At 44.4% G+C, this 24,539-nt stretch overlaps 2 protein-coding genes across 4 annotated transcripts in view; one reads left to right on the forward strand and one right to left on the reverse strand.

The window, feature by feature from the left end:
* The window catches only part of LOC144480906 (uncharacterized), a 433,772-nt gene extending 419,264 nt beyond the window's left edge, over positions 1-14,508 (reverse strand). Inside the window, 2 exon segments of the mRNA XM_078200533.1 lie at positions 11,764-12,098; positions 14,487-14,508. Of these exon segments, the coding sequence (XP_078056659.1) occupies positions 11,764-12,098; positions 14,487-14,508 (357 nt within the window).
* The window catches only part of LOC144480817 (uncharacterized), a 1,107,688-nt gene that overhangs the window by 571,717 nt on the left and 511,432 nt on the right, over positions 1-24,539 (forward strand). Inside the window, exon 3 of one of the 3 annotated variants that reach the window (XR_013495716.1) lies at positions 2,236-2,270. The exons of the other annotated variants lie outside the window; for them this stretch is intronic. The gene's annotated coding sequence lies outside the window, so the exon portion shown is untranslated. Of the gene's footprint in view, positions 1-2,235; positions 2,271-24,539 lie in introns of those variants that run through there. 3 annotated transcript variants of the gene reach the window in all.

Raw genomic sequence — 24,539 nt, forward strand, 5'->3', positions numbered from 1 at the left:
TGATGAAGGCCAGTGTGCTAAATGCCTTCTTCACCACTCTGTCTACCTGTGACATTACGTTCAACAAACTATGTACTTCTCCGAGGTTCCTCTGTTCCTCAACACTCCCCAGAGCCTTACCATTCATTGTATAAGTCCTACCCTGGTTTGACTTTCCAAAATGCAACACTCACACTTAAGACCATAAGACATAGGAGCAGAATTAGGCCACTTGTCCCGTCAAGTCTGCTCCGCCATTCAATTATGGCTGATATTTTTCTCATCCTCATTCTCCTGCCTTTTTCCCATGACCCCTGATCCCCTTATTAATCAAGAACCTATCTATCTCTGTCTTAAAGACAGTCAATGACCTGGCCTCCACAGCCTTCTGCGGCAAAGAGTTCCACAAATTCACCACTCTTTGGCTGAAGAAATTCCTCCTTATCTCTGTTTTAAAGGATCGTCCCTTTAGCCTGAGGTTGTGCCTCTGTACTCTGTATTATCTGTACTGAAATCCATTTTCCAATCAGCGGCCACTTCTCTAACCGATCAACTGATCAAGATCCCCCTGTAATTTTTGATAATCTTCTTCACTATCAGCGATACCTCCTAATTTAGTATCGTTTGCAAACTTGCTAACCATGCTTTTTATGAATTTTTAAACGGCCATCCATTTCTCTGTTTCACCTCTGCCCTCCCTGATCAGCTCTCTGCCATTGTCTACCTTCCTCTCCTCTTATAATGGGTGTATTTTAACTATTATTTCTGCAAGCTATGTCTTGATGAGGTTTTTACCACTTCACAACTCTATTCACTGCTGATTTACCAGCTTAGTCTCACAATGTTCAGGAATTGTTTCTCTTCCACTGGAGATCATTTCCCTTCCACTTCTGAGCTTATATTGACCAATAAAATCTGATACATTTTTATTCCCTGTAATTCATTCTGCCCACCCTGAAACGTTAATCTTCTTTCTGTCTAAAAGGATGGTCTCTTTTCAAATGTTCACAATTAAAGGGCAGGAGATGGCTGACATTTAAGGGGACAGTACGTTAATATAGGACAGAGATATGTCTGGTGTTATTATATGGTACCCAGATGAGATATATTATTGATGTTTCTGCAATAAAATATATTTATTATTATTTCTTGCATTGTAATATAATGCTGTCGCGATGTTATACACTTCCAGTCATAAAGTCATTACAGCACAGAAGGAATCCATTTGGTAACTCGAGTCCATGCTGACTCTCTGTATAACATTCCAGTCCCATTCCCACTCTATATCCCCCTTCTCCTGAAAGTTTATTTCCTTCAAGCGCCCATTCACTTTCATTTTTAAAATGAATCCATAGATATGGTTGGAGATTTATAACATTTTGGGAATGAAATAGAAAAGAATGTTCCATAGAAACTAGAATTGTCTGCTCTGAATTTCTATCCGATACTGACTGTGATGACTTTTGCAAACTCATTTCACAGGATTTTGAATGAGGAATCACAGGCAAAAATCTCAACCGTCACATCTCGAAAGAGTCATATTCCTTGGGATCTGAATATCTTGTAATATGGAACTGTAGCTACGTTATATATTTCCAGACATCTCTTCCCTCAGAGGGTTGTTAGTCTTTTGGATTTCTCTTTCACAGGGATCAGTGGAGGCTGAGGATCATTGAATATATTCCAGTTAGACAGATCTTTGACTGACAAGGGTGTCAAGGGTTATGGGGAACAGACAAGAAGATGGAGCAAAAGCTAATATGTGGGGGGATTTCTTCACTCAAGGATGTGGTAAAGCTTTGGAATTCTCAACCCCTGAGGACAGTGAAACCTCAGTCATCAACTATTTTCAAGAGAGAGATTGATTGGTTTCTAGTTTTGAAGATATCCAGGGATATGGGTTTAGTGTGGGGAGAATGATGCTGAGGTAGATGAACAAATTATCTCATTGAATAGTTTAAAAGAATCGATGAGCCAAATGGCCGACTGCAGCTCCTATTTGTTATGGTCTCTGTGTCCAGGACAGGAAGCAGTGAGCATGGATCTGTCAATCAGCCTCAATCTGCACCTTCAGGAGAATTGGGAGGGTGAATATTAGATACAGCAGAGTGAGAATGGAGGGAGAATGTGTGGGATGGAGATTTACAGCTTTTTGGGACTGAAATAGGAAAGAATGTTCCATAGAAACTAGAATTGTCTGCTCTGAATTTCTATCCTGTCCTGACACTGATGACTTTTGTAAACTTGTTTTACAAGATATTGAAAGAGGAATCACAGGCCGAAATCTCAAACGTCACGTCTAGACGTGACAGAGTCATATTCCATGGGAGCTGAATGTCATCTAACTTTGAATCTAGAAGGAGAAATGATTGTCCGGTCTGTTGATTTGAAAAGATTTCGAACATCAGTGTGACTGGAAAAGCACCAACACACTGCCACACTCGAGTGAGAGTCTTCCAGTGCACTGACTAAAGAGCTTTAACCAGTTACACAGCCTGAATAAATATCACACCATTCACAGCAGGGAGAGACTGTACCCGTGTTCTGTGTGTGGACGAGGCTTCAACTGATTGTCCACCCAAGACAGAGGCAAGGACACCTGCACCATGGAGAAACCATGGAAATGTGGGGACTGTGGCAAGATATACAGAGCTCCATCTCTGCTGGAAGCTCATCGGCGCAGCCACACTGGGGAGAGACCATTCACCTGCTCTCAGTGTGGGGAGGGATTCACTCACTCATCCAACATGAAGAGACACCAGCGAGTTCACACTGGGGAGAGACCGTTCACCTGCTCTCAGTGTGGGAAGGGATTCGCTTGTTCATCCACCCTGCGGAAACACCAACGAGTTCACACTGGAGAGAGGCCATTCACCTGCTCTCGATGTGGAGAGGGATTCACTCAGTCATCCCACCTGCAGAGACACCAGCGATTTCACACTGGGGAGAGGCCATTCACCTGCTCTCAGTGTGGGAAGGGATTCTGTGATTCATCCAGCCTGCTGACACACCAGCGAATTCACATTGGGGAGAGGCCGTTCACGTGCTCTGTGTGTGAGAAGAGATTCAGTCTTTTATCCCAGCTGCTGAGACACCAACGAGTTCACGAGTGATTCCAGGGGTTGGATTCTGCTGTTATTGTTTCTGCTCTCAATTACATCCAGGACTGCATTTTGTTCATTCTCACAGTTGGTCAATGGGGAGGGTCGGAGGGTTTCTTTGTGCTGGACTGGCTGGTCTCAGCCTCCAGTGGGCTGATGCTCTTTGAGTCTTGTTGCGAATACCTGGTTTCAAATTTCACAAAGATCACAGACTGACAGGGTGTGAGGAAGTTAAGAGTCACTATTTTTGTTTGAAACCCCCCAATGCCCATCCAATTTCCTTTGTAATTGTTTATTATTTCCACTTCCTCCACCCTCGTAGGCAGCGAGTTCCAGGTCATTACCATTCGCTGCATCAAAATGTTCTTCCTCACATCCCCCCCTGCATCTCTGACCCAAAACCATAAATCTGTGTCCCCCTCGTCCTTGTCCCGTCAGCTAATGGGAACAGCTTTTCTTTGTCCACCTTATCTAAACCTGTCAGAATCTTGTCCACCTCTATCAAATCTCCCCTCAACCTCCTTTTATCCAAGAGGAACAACCCCAGCCTGACATCGACAATAAAGAACAAACTAACAGAATATGTTAATACCTGAAATCAAATGGGAATGTTGAATTTCTGTTTTAAAAGATATTGTGAATATATTGTCCTGGACAATAAAGGAATTGGAATAACTCACCTTGGGTGTGGTTGAATGGAATATATCAATCTGGTATCCACCTACAGTCCAGTGAAAGTCTGGAATGTGTAGCTGGAAATCCCTCCCTGTGGGTGTACTTACACTTGGTGAGAATATTTACTCAGGATGAGTTAGAATTAAATTGGGGCGGCGCGTGGCACAGTGGTTAACACTGCTGCCTCACAGTGCAAGGGACCCGGGTTCGATTCCCAGCTTGGGCCACTGTCTGTGTGGAGTTTGCACATTCTCCCCGTGTCTGTGTCGGTTTCCTCCGGGTGCTCCGGTTTCCTCCCACAGTCCAAAGATGTGCGGGTTAGGTGGATTGGCTATGCTAAATTGCCCTTTAGTGTCAGCGGGACTAGCTGGGGTAAATGCATGGGGTTATGGGGATAGGGTCGGTGGGATTGTGGTTGGTGCAGACTTGATGGGCTGAATGGCCTCCTTCTGCACTGTAGAGATTCTATGAGATTATTGCAGGACCGGCTGGTGTTCAGCGGCTGAGATACCTGGAATCTGTAAAAAAGGGGTCTGACTAATCAACAAACGGGGGGAGGAAGCTGACTCAGAAGCTAAGAAGTGTTCTCAGGCATGTTTAAATTATTTTATCATGAATTTTTGATAAGGACTGTGAGGGACTTGTGACTTGATAGTCGGTGAAGTGACGGTATACTCCAAGTAGCACTGGACTGAAAAGCAGATCTCTGAGAGTAGATTCTAATGGTTATAATCCTACCCAAGCATGGCCAGTGACAAATCAGAGCTCAAGTGGGGACTGGACAAGTCTCTTACCTGCCATTTGGAAACTAAGAACAAGAAACTTATCGATTAAAATTATGAGAGAATAGAGCCAACCTTTCGAGTCTGGATGACACTTCGTAAGAGCTCTTATAAAGGGTCATCCAGACTCGAAACATTGGCTCTATTCTGTCCCCACAGATGCTGTCAGACCTGCTGAGATTTTCCAGCATTTTCTGGGGTTTTTTCAGATTCCAGTATCCGCAGTATTTTACTTTTATGATAAAATGATTAGTTCTGATTGGAATCCCCACGACCCTCCCGCAAAACAGAGGGAGTGGTGGCAGAAGGAGAAAAAGGATAAGGATGATAAAGTCTGGGTTCTGATTCTCTGAGCCCATGTAGAATGAACAAAATGAGTGAATCAGTTTATAAAGAACAGAAGTTACCCATCCCTAACAAAAACTGATCAAATAAAATAGGTTGAGGAACATAACAAAAAAAATTAATAGATGAAGTTTAAAATCATTTGTTTTGTTTTAAACTTGTGTAAAGTGATGTAATTGTGTGCCAAGTTTTTGCTGCTCACTCCCCACCCCTTTAGGTTCTGTAGAAAAGTTAACCCTTTCAGCAGACAGTTCATTTGTTTTTAAATCGCCCGAAAACTTGTGTGTCTATTTTAGTTCACAATTGAAGATTTATGGGAATTGGCTAAGATGGGCTTTTGACATTTTTAAAGTATAAAAAAGTGATCTTGAGAAGGCAATTTGGTAGAGAGAGGTGGAGGGAGAGATGTTTACAGAGAAGTGTGGAGAGATGTTGGTTTTACAAGTTATCCACGTTTTTGGAGCGGTCACTTCATGTCCTGGTCTGAGAGGGATGGAGAGAAGTCTGTTCAATTGTTAATGTTAAACTTTCTCCATTAACTGTTAATCGACACTCTGTTTTTTATCTTTCTGACTTGTTACATTTTTAATGATTAACAAACTTTCTGAATTCACCATTTAAAGTATTCTTTCTTGCCATATGGTTAAGACACTGGAACCTGGTGTGATTTACGATTGGGGAGGTTTTTGTAAACAAGAGAACCCCCATAAATCTTAGTTCAAATAAATCAAAGTTCTTACAAATGGAATGTGATCCTTTATTACGAGAGAAATTGAACATAGAAGTAAAGATGTTCTGCTTCAGTTATACCGGGCGTTGCTGAGACTGCATCTTGAATACTGGGTGCAGCTTAGTCTCCTATTTAAGAAATGATACAAATGCATTGAAAGTGGTTCAGAGGAGGTTTAATAGTTTGCTTCCCAATTCTTGACTCTTACAGTATGAATTTTGTCCGATTTTCCTTGTCTTCACCTCTGACAAAGGGTTATCCTGACTCAAAATTTTGTCTCTATTCTCTCTCTACAGATGCTGTCAGACTTGCTGAGATTCTCCAGCATTTTCTGTTTCTGTTTCAGATTCCCGTAACAGCAGAATTTTGCCTTTATACCAATTCTTGTTGGATAAGGGCGTCAAAAGTATCAGGTGTAGAACGGGAATATGGAACTCAACACAAACAGACCAGCCATGATCTAAATAAATGGTGGAGCAGACTCAAAGGGCCAAATGGCCGACTTCTGCTCCGATGTCGAATGTTGGTCACAGATTCCTGAGAATTGTGAAACAAGGCTGGAAGATTCGCCTTGCTTGTGTTAGTGGGAAAATGTCCAGGAGAACCATCACTGTGAAGGACAGTTCTGGGATTAAAGGTTGCCCGACTGGAAAAGGAAAACAATGGAAATAAACTCTTGAGGAGTGAAGAATCACTTTGGGCTGGTTTTTGGAGAATTTTGGAGACAGAGTAAAATATAATTGTTCAGTGGGATATTTGATTGTGTTGAGAATAAAAGGACAAAGTTCAATTTTACAGAGTAAGGGCAATGTTCCCAACAAAGAACAGTGTTTAATCATTGTTGCTTCCAGTTTGTTGGAGTAAATGTCAAAAAACTTGAAGTTTTGTCATGTGATTCTTTAATTTATTCACTGGGTTTAGAATTCATTTTTTAAATTATTGATTGTCACAGAAATTCTAACAGTTCATTTAAAGCCACAAGTTTTGATTTCCCATTTGAGCCTGGGGCACCTTTCTGTCTCTCTATTGCTCGTGTCAATGACAGCCAGGCGATGGAGTTGAGGGCTGAATTTAGCTGAGAATAACGAGGCCTGCGCCCCAGTTGGGAAACTGCCCTGGGCGTCACACTAATAGAGAGACAGGAAGGTGCTGGAGGACTGAGTGGGAAATGGGCCTCCAACCAATTGTTATATCAGTCACTCAGAGCTAAAGAGAAACCTGTCTCTTTAATTACATATACAGGGAAGAGGCTGCACTGAAATCTGCCCTTCAAACCTGCACAAAAGCAGGAGGCTGAGATTGACAGGATGCAGGAGTCCATTCAGCCCATCGTGCCCCTGCTATCTCTTTGAAAGGACTCTCTGATTCATCCTACCACACTGATCTGTCCCCACAGTCCTGCAAATTCTTCCCTTTCAAGTTTTTACCTTTTGGAAAGATTCTATTGAATCTGCTTTCAGGCAGATCAGAACAATTCGCTGTGTCAAAAAATAAAATCTTATCTCCCCCTCTGGCTCCTTTGCCAATTACCTTCGAGGGACTCACTTTCTGTTAAAGAGCCTGCCAACCCCTCTCACCCACTTTCCCTAAAGTGCATCAATCTCATCAGCAAAAGTCCAGCAAAATCAAATATTTTTACTGATAAAAGTTTATTAATGAAACAGAACATGGTTAAAACAAACAGAAAATGACTTGAGGATCAAAGACAACCAGAGTAAAAGGATGTTCACAATGTTCTGGACCCAAATGGTTTCTCTCTATCTGTTCCCTGACCTCTTTGTGGTAAAGGCAGAATTCTCTGGACAGTAAATTTAAAAAGAAGTTTATTGAATGAAAAAGGTTTACTGAACAACTGAATACGGTGGCACAGTGGTTACTGCTGCCTTACAGTGCCAGGGACCTGGGTTCAATTCCTGGCTTAGGTCATTGTCTGTGTGGAGTCTGCACATTCTCCCCATGTCTGCATGGGTTTCCTCCGCGTCCTCCGGTTTCCTCCCACAGCCCAATGATGTGCAGGTTAGGTGGATTGGCTATGCTAAACTCTCATTCAGTGTACCTGAACAGGCGCCAGAGTGTGGCAACTAGGGGAATTTCACAGTAACTTCATTGCAGCGTGAATGTAAGCCTACTTGTGACTAATAAATAAACTTTAAGACATTGACTTTCACAACTTCATGCGGGTGATCAGTCCGTAGAAGAGTAACCCTCTCTGGCTCCTTCTTTGACAGTAATTCTTGTGGAATTCAGCCTCGGGAGTCTGGCTCCTTCTTTGACAGTAATTTCCTTGGAACTCGGCCTTGGGAGGCTTCAGAATTTGGTTCACAAGGAAAACCTTCAGAACCTCTACTTTTATCCCCAAAGTGACCGTTACCACATGTCAGAGTTGGGCCTGTTGGAACATGACAATTGGTCAATTTGGTCTCCAGATTAATTGAATTGGATCCTCAATTACTGACACCACTTTCTCTCATTATCTTAGACAGGAATACAAGAGAACTGGTTCATGCTATCCCTTTATCTGATTCTATACAATCCCCTTATTCACACAGTTTCAAATGTTGAGGCTAATCAGAGTTTGAAGATCTCTCTCGCCGGTACACTACGCCAGCTGCGGCACGGTGGCACAGTGGTTGGCATTGCTGCCTCACAGCGCCAGGGATCTGGTTTCGATTCTCGTTTTGGGTCACTGTCCATGTGGTGTCTGCACGTTCTCCCCGTGTCTGCGTGGGTTTCCTCCAGCCGCTCCTGTTTCCTTCCCCAGTCTGAAAGACGTGCTGGTTTGGTGCATTGGTCATGCTAAATTCTCCCTCAGTGTAACCCGAACAGGCGCCGGATGTGGTGACTAGGGGATTTTCACAGTCACTTCATTGCAGTGTTAATGTGAGCCTACTTGTGACACAAATAAATAAACTTTAAAAATTTATCTTCATTGCACATTCGTTACATACACAGCAATTAAGATTTTACATTTTAACAGCAAATAAAAACTCAGTCTTTTACTATAACGACTGATTCATTAATTGTAACTCAATTGAGGATCACTGCTTATTCAATCACCATGATGCCCCTCCGTGGCCACAGGTATCCTTAATGGTAGGCATGAACCCAGAATGTTTGAGTGATTCAGGTAGATGACTGAAAATTCAGTAAAGAAACTCTCATGTCTGTTTGAGCTACATTGCTGGAAGTAAGCTTACCAGCGCTGCTCCAATTACGTTTGCATAATGAATATGGAGTTTAGGGAATGCAGTTGATGAAAAGATCAATAATTGTCTTCGAATCCATACAGTGCAAAAGGAGGCCATCAGGCTCTTCGAGTCTGCAGTGACTCTCCGACAGGGTATATTTTCCTGGTCCTCTTCCCTGCTCCATCACCGTAACCCCACAGATTTTTCGTGGCGATTTATTCTAACCCACAAATTTCTGACAAGTTGGCATGCTGAACGCATCTAACCTGCACATCATTGAACTGTCGGAGGAAAAGGGGCACCCCACACAGACACTGGGAGCATCTGCAAACTCCACGTAGCCTGGAACTGAACCCGGATTCCTGGAATTATGAGGCAGCAGTGCTAACCACTGTGACACCACTGTACCAATTAATGACAGCCAAGCACGCACGATGGGGTGAATGGTCCATCGCAAGATCTGCAAATGTTCTGAATTTACAGAATTTCTTTGGTGGTTTACACACTTCGCTGTGCGGAAGTGAGCAGTGAGGATAAGGTGGTGCTGCTCCATTGGATGACTGTCAATGAAACGCAAAATACAGCCATGGTCTGCTCCGCTACTTTTGCCTTCACTGACTTTGCCCGGGTGCAGACAGCAACGGAATGAATCGTTTCAGTAATTGCTGATGGCGAGTTGTGGGGCTGATCAACAAGGAAGGATCACTGCTTAAATCTGGTGAACATTATCCATTTCCAAACAATCCAAGAGCGGAGAACACATGTGATCTTAAGTTTGTGTCGTTAACTTTAGCTGTCTCTTATTTACACTGCCATTCACATGGTCTCTGGTAATGACGGTTTCATTAAATGAGACAAATAGAAAGGGCACATTGATTGTCAGGTAGCAATGTGAAAACTCCGCAATGACGGTAAATCACGCCACCTGCTGGTGGTTCCGGGTAGCTTTGTTTGTCGAGTTTGTCAAAATCAGTTGTCACCCCTTGAATTATTTGAATTAATTTCCAGTCATTTGATAGCGATAAGGAGGTTTACAAAAAATGAGAGGTTGGTATAACAAAGAGACGGAAGCAATGAGACAGAGTTATGATGAAAGTCACATGAGACACAGAAGGAACCAGAAAATGCGATTCTTTACAGCTCTCATTTATTGGCGGGGAATATCCATCAGTTCCGGCAGAGTAGCCAATCCTGTCTCTTGGAAATGCCCCTCAGTTTCTCAAAAAATAAACCCAGATTATAACAGGGGCTACCCTTTACACTGGATTGGAATTATCGGCAGAATTAGAGCATTTTGTTACTTTGCATCGAGATGTATACAGGGAAACCATGTGTTCTCCATGCTCCTTACTGATTATAATGATCTTGCTGCCCGGCGGGTCCATTATTAAATGGTAACCATGTCATCCAGTGGTTATTTTTAAACCCTGACTTTTGAGCTAATCTGTATTTACGTGACATGAATGAGTGGCAAAACTTCAGTGTTCCAGGCTCATTTCGAATTAACAATTCGGGAAGGACAGTGTGGACTGGACTGCAGTTACTTGATAACCTGCACTACCCCAACTCTACTCTGGTACATGCAGTATTCCGGGGAAGCTCCAAGATATTTCCTGAAGAAATATAGCTTAGGGGGTTACGAAAGGTCCCCAAACGGAGGTTTTCTGCAGATTTGCAGAAGGGAAATGAAACAGTTCCTTTATATCTCGCGGGGGCTCTTCTGTCGGATACTGCCGTGTATTTCCGTGCGATGGAGCACACACTGATACAGAGATAGAGCGGATCCAGTCCGAAACCCCCCAGAATGGGGGTTCCAGTTGGTGGCCAGAAGATGGCGCTGTCACACCGATCAATCGGGACAAGAATTAAACCCAGTGAGAGTCACAGAAAAGAACAAAACATAACCCCCCATGAGAAGAGGTGAGGGACACTTGCGGAATTGTATCAGTTGATTTTAACGCGCGTTCATAATAAAACTCGCCTTTGGAAATCTATTTGATCTATTTCGTTCACTTAGTGTTTTGAAGCTGTTTCCATGCCTCTCTGTAACATTAAACAACTCTTGTTCATCTCCCCTTTTAGATTTCTGGAGCCTTTGGCCCGAGACCAGTTCTCTGGTTTTATTTGATCAGAGTGTGTTGTTGGGTCAGAAACAGTTTATGAAAAATGAACAGATTTCAGAACTCATTGGCTTTGATCATTCAATTGAATTTCACAATCTTTCCCGAACAGTATTCGAATACTCATCTGATTTACAGAAACGAGGAGCAGCGAGAAACAGATGAACAATGCGGATATGATAAGAAGTTTAATGCTACCCTGGTATTCGGTGGAGACAGTCAGGGAGATGTGGAAACTGGCTGCTCTGAACTTCGGATTTATTTGAGAAATCAAAGTCGCAACTTTATGAAATGTGTTCAGGGTGTGCAAGCTTTCTGGAATGTAGCAATAGTGATCAAATAAACGCTATGAACAGCTCACCCTCAAAGGCCCCCAGAAACTGAAAAGGGAGACGGAGCGAGTGGTGTTCAATATGGTAAGCAGGCATGGAAAAGGAAGGAAAGGACAAATAGGGACTTCGGGATCAGAGGACGTCACACAAACATGGAGAACTGTCCGTCTGCTGTGTGTGTGGCGCTTCACGGCCAGGTTTGACGGATGTTTGGGATTTTATCACCCAGGTCTGATTTTAGAGGAATACAGAGTTGATTAGTAGCAGAAGGGACGATTTAATTGACACATTCATTATGTGATGGACTTGTCGGCCTAAAACGGTTCTGCAGTTTGTTTCCTCGGCCTCTCCTGGAAACAGTTGGGTGACAGTTGATCCGAGGTGAATATGGTTTCCTGTCGGTTTGTGTTTGAGCGGCTGACAGCGCCGCTGCTCATTGTGGCTGCATCTGCCAGAGGTTCTATACAGCAGCGAGGAGCTCTGACTTATCTTGCTGAGACAGTTTTTGTACAGGAGTCAGACTGCTTTCCATCACTGTGAGGCTGAAAGCGCAGTAATACACGGCCGCGTCAGACAACTGCAGACCCGAGATAGTCAAACTGATGGATTTCTTCGAGGTTTGGAGGTCAGTCGAGAAACGGATTTTAGCAAAATCTGCTTTATCTTCATTACCCCCCGAGTACTTCCACAGTATGTACTCGGGCTGGGAGTCTGGATGCTGTCGGTACCAGTATAAACTATAGTAGGTTTCTGCAGTATCATAGTTGCAGTTTAATGTCACCGCGTCTCCTTCTGTCTTAACATCTGAGGACAGCGACTGAGTGACAGAATCGCCATGGATCAGACCTGGAAAATATGTTCAGATAGATAAAGAATAGAGTGACGAGTACTCAACAGTAAGATTCAACCCAAGTTTTGGAAATGAGAAAACAAACGTGATGTCCAGATATACCTGTTAGAAATGCCCCCCACACAATCCAGATGCCGAGTACCCGCATTGTCTCTGTCCGCTCTGTAAAGGAGGAATCGGATATTTGAAGACACCCATTCTAATCCCCACCCTTAATAATCTGATGACGAGTCTCAGAATGCTCACGCGTCAGTTCCGTGTCTCGCCAGTGGCTCCGTGAGATTGGTAATTGCTCAGATGACTGTTAGTGAATGGAAGTTCTCCAACTTGTCCTTCATTCGGTGTCCCTGTTGGGCGAATTGTTCCGCTTTGGAAACGGGATGTCAAGAAAAAAAAACTTCATTTTGTTATTGGAACGGAGGAGCAAGGAGTGTTGATTGATTTGGTGGATTTCCAATCAATGTTCTGTGCACATTTTCTTAGCTTTCGCATCCGAGCATTAGTGCCTGAGACTCCAGTGAGAGTCCAGAGAACGGTGGAGGCTGAGGGCCATAGAATAATTTTAAAGCTGAGTGAAACCAACATTTTAACTAAAATTTATGCCACGGTTCAAGAAGATCAAGGCAGCAAAGTGGATTTAAACAGAAGATCAGATGAACTGTAATCTGACTGAATGGTAGAGCAGATTTGCAGGCAGCCTAATTTTTGTGTTCGAATGTTCAGATATCAGCGGATGGGCTGTGAGATACTTTGCAATCTTCGTTGTTTTACTAAAGGAACAGGGAAGTCGATCAGTGAGCTCTCGTTGCCTGTTTATTGTTCCTGAGATAATGTAAAAAGTGTACTGTGGATGTTGTACTGAAACTTGACCGTGCCTGAAATCAGCAGGATTCGGATATCAAATGGTTATAGTGCAGCTAATTATGACATTGCCTTTTCTTCAAAGGTCCACTCAGGGACAACAAGATGCACTTGGTAGTTGTGGCCCCATCTCATATAATATACTGGGAAGTGTCAACTTCAAGAACTTCCGCTTTTTTAACTTAATCATTGTCAACATGGGGTCACTGGAAAAGTAATTCACGGACCCAGAATGATGCTCTGGGAAAAGTAGATCAATCCCATCATATCAACTGGTTACATTTAAATTCGATTTACGAGAAAAGTAGTCAAAATTCTACCCCAGCAGCTGGTTAAATTTAAATGTGATTAATTGATATTGAAAGCTACTCGCAATGATCGTTCCGAACGCGATCACTGCAAATCCACCTGGTTCACGAATGCACTTTGTGGAAGGAAATCTGCCTTCCTAGCCTGGCCTGGTCTGTGTGTGACTACAGAACAACTGTAGTCACATAACTAACTCTCAAATAGCCCAGCCCGTTTCGAGGACAATTAGTGATGGACAAAATCTTGGACTTGTGACCGACACCCAATCAATATTTTTCTTTAAAAAGAGTAGTCATCATTTGATTAATAGTTATACCTAAATTACAGCAGTCAGGAGAACAGCATATTCTTTACTTTTAATTGGGAAGGAAACGCTAAGTGAAAAAGTGATATATTGACGAGCAGAGGTCCTTCTCCCGAATCAGTAACGTTGCAGCTCAGGAAATATTCTCCTGGAGTGGAAACACAGATTCACGCCCCCACAACGCTCATAGATCCACCCGCATTTCTGATACAACCAGTGCCAAACAAGTAAATCAACAGAAATCTCTTCATAGAATCCCTACAGTGCCGAAGGAGGAGCCCATTAAGCTTGCACCGACAACATTCACACCAAGGCCCTATCCCCGTAACCCCACGTGTTAATCTCCTAATCCCCCTAACACTAAGGGACATGACTATTCCACCTAACCTGCACATTTTTGGACTGTGGGAGGAAACGCACGCAGAGACGGGGAGAAGGTGAAAACCCCACACAGACAGCTACCCAAGGCCGGAATTGAACCTGGGCCCCCTTTGCTATGAGGCAGGAGTGCCAGCCATTGTGCCACCGTGTCGCCCATTGACTAATAAAGGATACATGAGGTGAGAGCAGAAAAATGGGACTGCGTGGTTACTGCCAATAGCAGCGATATGCGAATGGTGCCAGAGGTTTTGTCGCCATCATTTCAAGTTGGGAGAAATATGTGACGACTGCGCCCTCTGGCGGTGACTCAGGTTACGTGACGCTGTCCGCAAGTGCAAGGTTGACGATGGGCCGTCTCCAGCGGGCTTTTACTGAGAGACGTGTTTTCAAACAATGCAACTATATAAATAGACGTGAGTGAAATATGAGTAACTTGAAAGAACAATGCATTCAGGGTCATTTCTGAATCTCTTCCTTTCTCTCTTTCTCACAGCTTTTGACTTTGTATTTCGCACTCGTAATGTCTCACTTTCCTTCAATTCTCCTTTCATACTTTTCTGATTTGTTGTCCTCTGCCCGTAATCTTAAACCGAAAACCAATTCCAGGATTTTGACGCAAGGGAGCGGCGTTACGTAGAGCACAGTGGTTAGCACCGCTGCTTCACAGCTCCAGGGACCTGGGTTCGATTCCCAGCTCGGGTCACTGTCTGTGTGGAGTTTGCACATTCTCCTCGTGTCTGCGTGGGTTTCCTCCGGGTGCTCCGGTTTCCTCCCACAGTCCAAAGATCTGCGGGTTAGGTTGATTGGCCATGCTAAAAATTGCCCCTTAGTGTCCTGAGATACGTAGGTTAGAGGGATTGGTGACAAGTGTGAGAGGGGAGGGGAGTGAAAAGTTAGAAGAGGGGTCACCTGTGGTTGTCCCACTCCAAAACAGGTATATTGTTTTAGATAGTGTGGAGGAGTGTGCCTCTCCAGGGGTAAGACACAGTGACCAGGTCACTGGCACACAGTCAGGCTCTGTGGCCCGGAAAGGGAAGAGAGGGGTTAGGAGAGCGATAGTGGTGGGGGATGCATCAGTTAGAGGCACAGACAGGCGATTCTGTGGGGGCGAACGGGACTCCAGGATGGTAGTCTGCCTACCTGGTGCTGGGGTCACGGATGTCTCCGAGCGGATAGGAGGCATATTAAAAGGGGAAGATAAAGAAACGGATGTCATTATACACATTGGTGGAAATGACGTAGATAGGAAGAGTAGGGGGGTCCTAAGAGAGCAATTCAGGGAGTTGGGAAATAGGTTAAAAAGTAGGGTCACTAGGGTGGCCATCTCTGGGCTGCTCCCAATGCCTCGTGCCAGTGAGGCTAAGAATAGGGAGTTGATACAAACGAATGCCTGGCTAAAGGACTGGTCCAGGAGGGAGGGCTTCATTTTCATAGATCAATGGGAGGTTTTCAGGAGAGGATGGCACCTGTACAAGAGGGAGGGTTCACAACTAAGTTGGAAGGGCACAAATATCCTGGCTGGGAGCTTTGCTAGTGCAGTTCGGGGGGGGTTTAAACTAGTATGGCAGGGGGGTGGGGATCAAACTATTAGGTCTATAAGTGTGGTGGCTGGGGACGAGCTTGGGGCTGGGACAAGGATGGCAAAGAAGAAGAGCACTCTGGGGGAGGACGACCTCACTGAGCCTGGAGATCTGGAGTGCTTATACTTCAATGCAAGGAGCGTAGCAGGTAAGACAGACGAACTTGGGGCCTTAATGCGCACGAGGAATTTGGATGTGGCTGCGGTGACAGAGACTTGGTTGAAAGAGGGACAGGACTGGCAGCTGAATATTCCAGGGTACAAGTGTTTTTTGGCGAGACAGAGGAGGGGCCAAAAGAGGTGGGGGAGTAGCAGTATTAGTTGGAGAGCATATTACAGCGGTGCAGAGGGAGGACAATTCAGAGGAGTCATGTAACGAGTCACTCTGGGTGGAGCTTAGAAACAGGAAAGGCGCAGTCACTATGTTGGGGGTGTACTACAGGCCCCCCAACAGCCCAAGGGAAGTGGAAGAATGGATATGTCAGGAGATACTGGATAGGTGCAGGAAATATAGGGTTGTTGTAGTGGGAGACTTCAATTTCCCTGGTATAGACTGGAAATCGCTGAGGGCAGGGACTCTGGATGGGGAGGAATTTGTAAAATGTGTACAGGAGGGTTCGTTGGAACAATATGTAGACAGCCCGACTAGAGAGGGGGCTATACTGGACCTGGTACTGGGGAATGAGCCCGGTCAGGTCTTCAAAGTTTTGGTTGGGGAACATGTGGCAAATAGTGACCACAATTCTGTTAGCTTTAGGATAGTGATGGAAAAGGATGAGTGGTGTCCCAAGGGTAAGGTGTTGGATTGGGGAAAGGCTAACTTTATTGGGATCAGGCAGAAATTGGCAGCTCTTGATTGGGAGAGGCTGTTTGAGGGTAAATCCACATCTGGTATGTGGCAGTCTTTTAAGGAACGGTTGTTAGGGCTACAGGACAAGCATGTGCCTGTAAAAAAGAAGGATAGGAAGGGTAGGATTAGAGAACCGTGGATAACCAGGGAAATTGAGGGACTGGTCAAAAGGAAAAGAGAGGCGTATGTTAGGTCCAAGCAGCTAAAAACGGAGGGAGCTCTGGAGGAGTATAATGAAAGTAGGAAAATACTCAAACGGGGAATTAGAAGAGCAAAAAGGGGTCACGAAATGTTCTTGGCAGACAGGATTAAGGAGAATCCCAAGGCATTTTATTCATACGTTAGGAACAAAAGGGTTGTTAGGGAAAAAATCGGACCTCTCAGGGACAAAAGTGGGGACTTATGTTTGGAGCCCAAAGAGGTAGGGGAGATCCTAAATGAATACTTTGCGTCGGTATTCACTAAGGAGAGGGATGTGTTGACTGGGAGTGTCTCGGAGGGGAGTGTTGAACCGTTGGAGAAAATCTCCATTACAAAGGAGGAAGTGTTAGGTTTGTTAGAGAATATAAAGACTGACAAATCCCCAGGGCCTGATGGAATCTATCCAAGGCTGCTCAGGGAGACGAGAGGTGAAATCGTTGGGCCTCTGACGCAAATCTTTGTCTCGTCACTGGACGCAGGTGAGGTCCCAGAGGATTGGAGGATAGCCAATGTGGTCCCGTTATTTAAGAAGGGTAGGAAGGATAACCCGGGTAATTATAGGCCGGTGAGCTTGACGTCCGTGGTGGGGAAGTTGTTGGAGAAGATTCTTAGAGATAGGATGTATGCGCATTTAGAAAGGAATAAACTCATTAACGATAGTCAGCATGGTTTTGTGAGAGGGAGGTCATGCCTCACTAACCTGGTGGTGTTTTTTGAAGAAGTGACCAAAATGGTTGACGAAGGAAGGGCCGTGGATGTTGTCTATATGGACTTTAGTAAAGCGTTTGACAAAGTCCCTCATGGTAGGCTATTAAAAAAGGTTGGATCCCATGGGATAAAGGGGGAGGTGGCTAGATGGGTGGAGAACTGGCTTGGTCATAGAAGACAGAGGGTGGTAGTGGAAGGGTCTTTTTCCGGCTGGAGGCCTGTGACTAGTGGTGTACCGCAGGGCTCTGTATTGGGACCTCTGCTGTTTGTGATTTATATAAATGATCTGGAAGAAGGAGTAACTGGGGTGATCAGTAAGTTTGCGGGCGACACAAAACTGGCAGGACTTGCAGATAGTGAGGAACATTGTCAGAGGCTACAGAAGGATATAGATAGGCTGGAAATTTGGGCAAGGAAATGGCAGATGGAGTTCAATCCTGATAAATGCGAAGTGATGCATTTTGGTGGGAATAATGTAGGGAGGAGCTACACGATAAATGGAAGAACCATAAAGGGTGTAGAGACGCAGAGGGACCTGGGTGTGCAAGTCCACAGATCTTTGAAGGTGACGTCACAGGTGGAGAAGGTGGTGAAGAAGGCATATGGCATGCTTGCCTTTATAGGACGGGGCATAGAGTATAAAAGTTGGGGTCTGATGTTGCAGATGTATAGAACGTTGGTTCGGCCGCATTTGGAATACTGCGTCCAGTTCTGGTCGCCACACTACCAGAAGGACGTGGAGGCTTTGGAGAGAGTACAGAGGAGGTTTACCAGGATGTTGCCTGGTATGGAGGGGCTTGGTTATGAGGAGAGATTGGGGAAACTGGGGTTGTTCTCCTTGGAAAGACGGAGGATGAGGGGAGACTTAATAGAGGTGTATAAAATTATGAAAGGCATAGATAGGGTGAACGGTGGGAAGCTTTTCCCCGGGTCGGTGGTGACGTTCACGAGGGGTCATAGGTTCAAGGTGAAGGGGGGGAGGTTTAACACAGATATCAGAAGGACATATTTCACACAGAGGGTCGTGGGGGCCTGGAATGTGTTGCCGGGCAAGGTGGTGGAGGCGGACACACTGGGAACGTTTAAGACTTATCTAGACAGCCATATGAACGGAGTGGGAATGGAGGGATACAAAAGAGTGGTCTAGTTTGGACCAGGGAGCGGCGCGGGCTAATTGTTCCTGGTTTCTCGTTTCAAGGCTTCATTCTATGATCATCTTGCTGGTGCCAGTACAGAGTGAGACTGCGGATAGTTGGGAACCTGTCTCGGGGGCAGGGAATTCATATGGTGTTCGTGGAAGTGGAAATGACTAGGGTTGGGAAGCATTTTCCGATCGGGGCCAATGTGATCTCCTGGACTCGTTTCGATCGCCTCGGGGGGTCGGAGAGGAATTTCCCAGATTTTTTTTCCCCATATTGGCCCTGGGGTTTTTCACTCTGGGTTTTCGCCTCTCCCTGGAGATCACATGGTCTGGAATGGGGGGGTGGGGGTAAGTTAATAGGTTGTAATGAACAAAGCATCGGAGCTGTGAGGGACAGCTCGGTGGATAGGATATTGGTATGTAGATAGGCTGGAAAATTGGGCGGGGATCCTGGATTCAGGATTCAATCCTGGACCGGGGAGCGGCGCGGGCTTGGAGGGCCGAAGGGCCTGTTCCTGTGCTGTATTGTTCTTTGTTCTTTGTTTGTAAGTGCATCCCAGGACATTGTGGGAAGCGAGGGAAACAATTGTGGTGCCCCCTAGCGTATATATTTGTATCATCAACAACCACGGGTGAGGTGCCAGAAGACTGGAGAGAGGCAAATGTTACACTGTTATTTGAGAAAGGCAGCAGGGAAAAGCCAGGGAACTACAGACTGGTGATCCTAATGTCAGGGTGGGTAAGTTGTTGGACGGTAGTCTGAGAGACAGGATCTACATGTATTTGGAAAGGCAAAGGCTGATTACGGATTGTCAGCATCGCTTTGTGCGTGGGAAATTGTGTCTTAAAAATTTAACAGAGCTTTTTGAAAGGGTGACCAAAAAAAAATAGATGAGGACGGTGCAGTAGATGTTGTCTACATGGACTTCAGCAAGGCCTTCGACAAGGTACCTATGGTAGACTGGCCAGTTAAGGTTAGACCACATGGGATCCATGGAGAACTAGCCAGACTTGTGAATGGGCCTACCTTGCACTAAATTGATCTTTCTCTACACCCAAGCTATGACTGTAACACTACATCCTGCACTCTCTCATTTCCTTCTCTATGAACAGTATGCTTTGTCTGTACAGTGTGCAAGAAACAATACTTTTCACTGTATACTAATTCATATGACAATAATGTAAGGGACTGAGGACAATTTGTGGGGAAGACATTTACCAGTGTTCTTTGTCCCTTGTGGGTTTCAGTGTCCTGTTTGCCGGGCGGGTGCTGTGAACAGGATGCTGTTGGTTGAGTGATGTGGGCTGGGCCAATGGGATTGCTCTGGGGGCGGGAGGAAAAAAAGGCGCCAGGAAGTGAAGCAGCTGCAGAGCTGAGGAGGGAGTGTGCAGAAGAGGGACAGCCACGTTTTTGGAGAGAAGCTTTTCGGAGGCAGTAAAAACTCAGTTCGAAGTGAACCTTTCTCAGGTAGAACTGCTTGGTTTTTCATGACTGCCGAGGAGGACAGCCTTCAGCGCACGGGATCTGTGTTACTACACAGATGGCTCGCGGCACCTCTGCCTCGTGTGCTTGCTCCATCATCTTCCCTCTCATAGACCCGTCTGGACTATGTGTGTCTCGGGGTTAAGTGAGTACTATCAGACAGGAACGGTAACAGAATGTGGTTTCCTTCCGATGTGCACCAACGGATGGGCCCCAACGTTTAAAATTCAAAGTGCTTGGTGATATTCTAATCATTTCTCAGCTTGAAACTGTTATTTGGAAAATCTTCAGTTGGGATTCTTTACTTGTTTATATCTGCTAATTATATTTGTTATTAAATTTTTTTGTTATTCCGTTTACCTTGTTGTTCCGAACCTTTTCTCATTATAAGGTTTATCTCAATAACATTTTTGGAGGCACCGCGCTAAACATACTCAAATCCTTTTCATGCAAGCCTGTACTGGCCTTTATGGGTAAACAGGAAATTTAGCCAGCTCACCATCAACTGCTAGGAATTCAGGATCCTGTCAATCGAACAGTTAAATAGTAGCCCCATATCGTGATCAGCAGGGGGTTACAATAATAAATCAAATCAAAAATTGAATACAAAATTGGCTTGCTGGTCGGAGACAGAGGGTGGTGGTCGAGGGTTGCTTTTCAAACTGGAATTAGAGCTGGAGATGGATGGTCAGTTCCCCTGTGTCTGGGGCTGGGGAATTCACACTCATTTCCCCAGGGCACTCATTATCACTGCAATTTTACAGGAGAAAGTCCCCACTTCAATCCTGCCTGCAAACTTTGTGTTTCAAATTGTTACTGAGGAGGAATTAACAGTGAGTTTAGTTTCATGTTGAACAGGATGAGAGTTACTGTTGTCTCCTTCTTAAAACTCCTTCTTCATCTTTAAACAGGTAACGGTAAGTCAGAGAAAACTATCCACAGTGACCCCAAAACTAGACACTGCAAATCTGACCTCAAAACAGTGAATATCTTCCCAAACTCAAAGCAGGTGAACAGCCCCTCCCCAATGTGAACTTGGTATACAGTGAGTTGAAATGATCCCCTGAACCCAGTCTCTCATCAGTGTGAAAACATTGATGAGACATTAGTAATCCACAATTTTGGGTGACACGGTGACACAATGGTTAGCACTGCTGCCACATAGCGCCAGGGATCTGGGTTCAATTCTGCCCTCGTGTCACTGTCTGTGTGGAGTTTGCACATTCTCCCCATCTGCATGGGTTTCCTCTGGGTGCTCCAGTTTCCTCCCACAGTCCAAAGATTTGCAGGTTTGTTTGATTGGCCATGCTAAATTGACCCGAGTGTCAGGGCTAAATATGTGGGGTTACGGGAATAGGGCCTGGGAGGGATTGTGATTGGTGCAGACTCAATGGGCCGAATGGCCTCCTTCTGCAATGTAGGGATTCTATAAAACTTTTATAGCAGCTCCCACAGTCTGGGCATTTTTAAGATCTCTCCTGTTTGCCAGGTGCGTGAGTGAATCCCTTCTGTTAGGGTCCTGGACCCGGAGCCCCTAAATTACATTCGGAAGCCAGGCGAGACCCCAGCAATTTTTTTATTTCGGCATAAATGTGAGGATAGGATGCTTCTGACGAGGAGAAATTCCACTGACAAATTAGGGATATTTCATAGTAAAGCTAACTTTATTTAATATTACAGTTTAAATATAACTCTAACAAATGAATCAGCTTAATCATTAACAGTTGAACAACATTTAAAAATGCAAAGAAACAATCTTAATTTCTAACTTATCACTATTTCAGTTCCAAATGAGCAACATTACTCTTATAGTTGTAAGTGCCACCTTAAATATAGTTAGTAACCATAAATATAGTTGAGTGTAGATAGTCTTAACGCTTTCAGAAAGACAACAAGTCTCAGAGCAGCTTGTAGAAACCCTCTATCTTCAAACGATCAGAACTGCAAAAGCTTCTTTCTCCCTGCAAACACCCACTATCACATGACCTGTCAATCAAATCTAGAAATCCCAGAGGAATGTCTTGTTTAAACAAAAGCCCATCAGCTCTATCAAAGTAACTGATTCCCAGCTTTCACAACCCTTGAGAGACACAGACACACCAGATACCTGCAGAATAAAGCTGGATTTTTAAACATTCCCCCTCAGCAGAAAAACATACACCCACTGCAATACTATCATCACGCTTCTCACACTTGAAGCAGATAAATGACCTCTCCCCAGTTTAAACCCACTGGTGTCTAACAAGCTGAGAAGACTGAATGATCCCTTGCCTTACTCAGAGCAGGTAAAGGGCATTTCCCCAGTGTGGTTTCCAGCTCTGACGGTTAATTGAATATCTCTTTATACTCTCCACATTTCCATGGTTTCTGCCTAATGTGACTGGTTATCAATGATGCTGATTTCTTCCATGTTCAAAACTTTCTACTTTTCAGGTTATGATAAATTCTGTGGCTACATCCAATCCTGATCTGATGTTTTGTGAGAGTTTCCTGGCCACAAATCCTCTAAGACCGACTATATTAACATTATCTCAGGATTACTACCAGTGCCATGTACTATTCAGAGTCGAAACAGCAGGATATATTGGGTGAATACCTGGCTGAAAAGATGATGTGAGAGGCAGGGTTTCAGATTCCTGGGACATTGCGACTGGTTCTGGGGAAGGTGGGACCAGTACAAACTGGACAGGGCCAGGACTGATGTCCCTGGGGGGGTTGGGGGTGTACTTGTTGAGTCATTGGGAAGGTTTAAACTAAAATGGCAGGGAGATGGAAACCTATGTAAGGATTCAGAGCAGAGGGTATCAAGAACAAGAGAAAAAGACAGCAAGAAGAATAAGAAAAGTGATAGGCAGAGAATTGAGAGCCAGAATCAGATACGGACACAGTAAAAAATGGTAGGAACTGGACAACAAATGTTAAAAGGACTAGCCTGAAGGTTTTGTACATGAACGCTTGGAGCATTCAAAATAAAATGGATGAATTTGTTGCACAGTTAGATGTAAAGGGGTATAATACAGTTGGGACTACAGAGACATAGCTCCAAGGTGACCAAGGATGGGAACTAAACATTGAGGGCTATTCAGTGTTTAGGAAGGACAGACATAAACAAAAACATGGTGGAGTTGCATTGTTAATTAAGGATGATATGTGGAATATGTATGGGTCAAGTTAAGCCACACCAAGGGGCAAAAAACATTTGTGGGTGTGGTATACAGACTACCAAATTAATGGTAATGTTAGGAAAAGCATTAGACAGGAAATCAGAGATGCATGTGTTAAATAAATATCTGTGATTATAGGTGACTTTAATCTGCATACAGATTGGGTGATCAAATTAATCACATTACAATAGAGGAGGAATTTTTGGAGTGGTCTTCTGGCCCAATACTTTTGAGGAGCTAAGGGAGCATGCCATCTTGAACTGGGTATTGTGCAATGAGAAAGGATTGACAATCTAGTTGTGAGAGAACCCTTGGGGATGAGCGACCATAATATGATAGAATTCTTTGTCAAAGTGGATAATGATGTAGTTGATTCTGACACCAGAGTCCTGAATTTCAGTAAAGGTAACTATAATGGATTGAGGCATGAATTGGCTATGATGGACTGGGAAACATGACTGAAAGGAAGGACAGTGGACAGACAATGTTAAAGTTTATTAGTCACAAGTAAGGCTGACATTAACACTGCAATGAAGTTACTGTGAAATTCCCCTCGTCGCCACAGTCCGGCGCCTGTTCGGGTCAATGCATCTAACAACACGTCTTTCAGAATTTGGGAGGAAACCGGAGCACCCGGAGGAAACCCACGCGGACACGGGGAGAACATGCAAACTCCACAGAGACAGTGACCCAAGCCAGGAATCGAACCCGGCAGCATTGCGAACCACTATGCCACTGTGCCACCCACGGTAGGCATTTAAGGAACAAGTAGGTGAACATAAAGTTGTTTACTCCTATTTGGCACAAGAGTGGAAAAGGAACTGTAGCCAAACCATTGCTTCCAAGGGAAATTAGAGAGAGCATTAGATTCCAAGAAGAAGCATAAAAATTGGCAAGAAAAAGCAAAAGACCTGAGGATTGGGAGCAGTTTACAATACAGCAAAGGAGGACCAAGGAATTGATTCAGAAGGAGAAATTAGAATATGAAAGTAAGCTAGTGGGGAACATAAAAACTGAGTGTAAAAGGTTCTATAGGTATGTAAAGAGAAAAAGGTTGACAAAACGAATGTAGGCCCTTTACAGTCAGAAACAGGAGAATTCATAACGGGGAATAAAGAAGTGGCTGAGGAACTAAATTCGTACTTTGCTTCTGAATTCACAAAAGAATATCCCATGATTCAAAAAGGGAGGAAGCGAGAAAATGGGGAACTATAGACTACTGAGCCTAATGTAGGTAGTAGGGAAGTTGCTAGGGTCAGCATAACCAAAGTCTTATACAGCTGCAACATGTTTTCCCAATTCTTATACCTCAGCGTCTCGACCGATTTAAGACCAGCATGCGATTCGCCCTCTTGACCACTTTGTCCACCTGAGTTGCCACGTTCAGGGTACTGTGGATCTGCACACTTAAATCCCTCTGTGCGCCAACATTTCTAAGGACTCTAGCATTTACTGT

The sequence above is a fragment of the Mustelus asterias genome, chromosome 30 (assembly GCF_964213995.1).
Source record: "Mustelus asterias chromosome 30, sMusAst1.hap1.1, whole genome shotgun sequence".
NCBI lineage: Eukaryota > Metazoa > Chordata > Chondrichthyes > Carcharhiniformes > Triakidae > Mustelus > Mustelus asterias.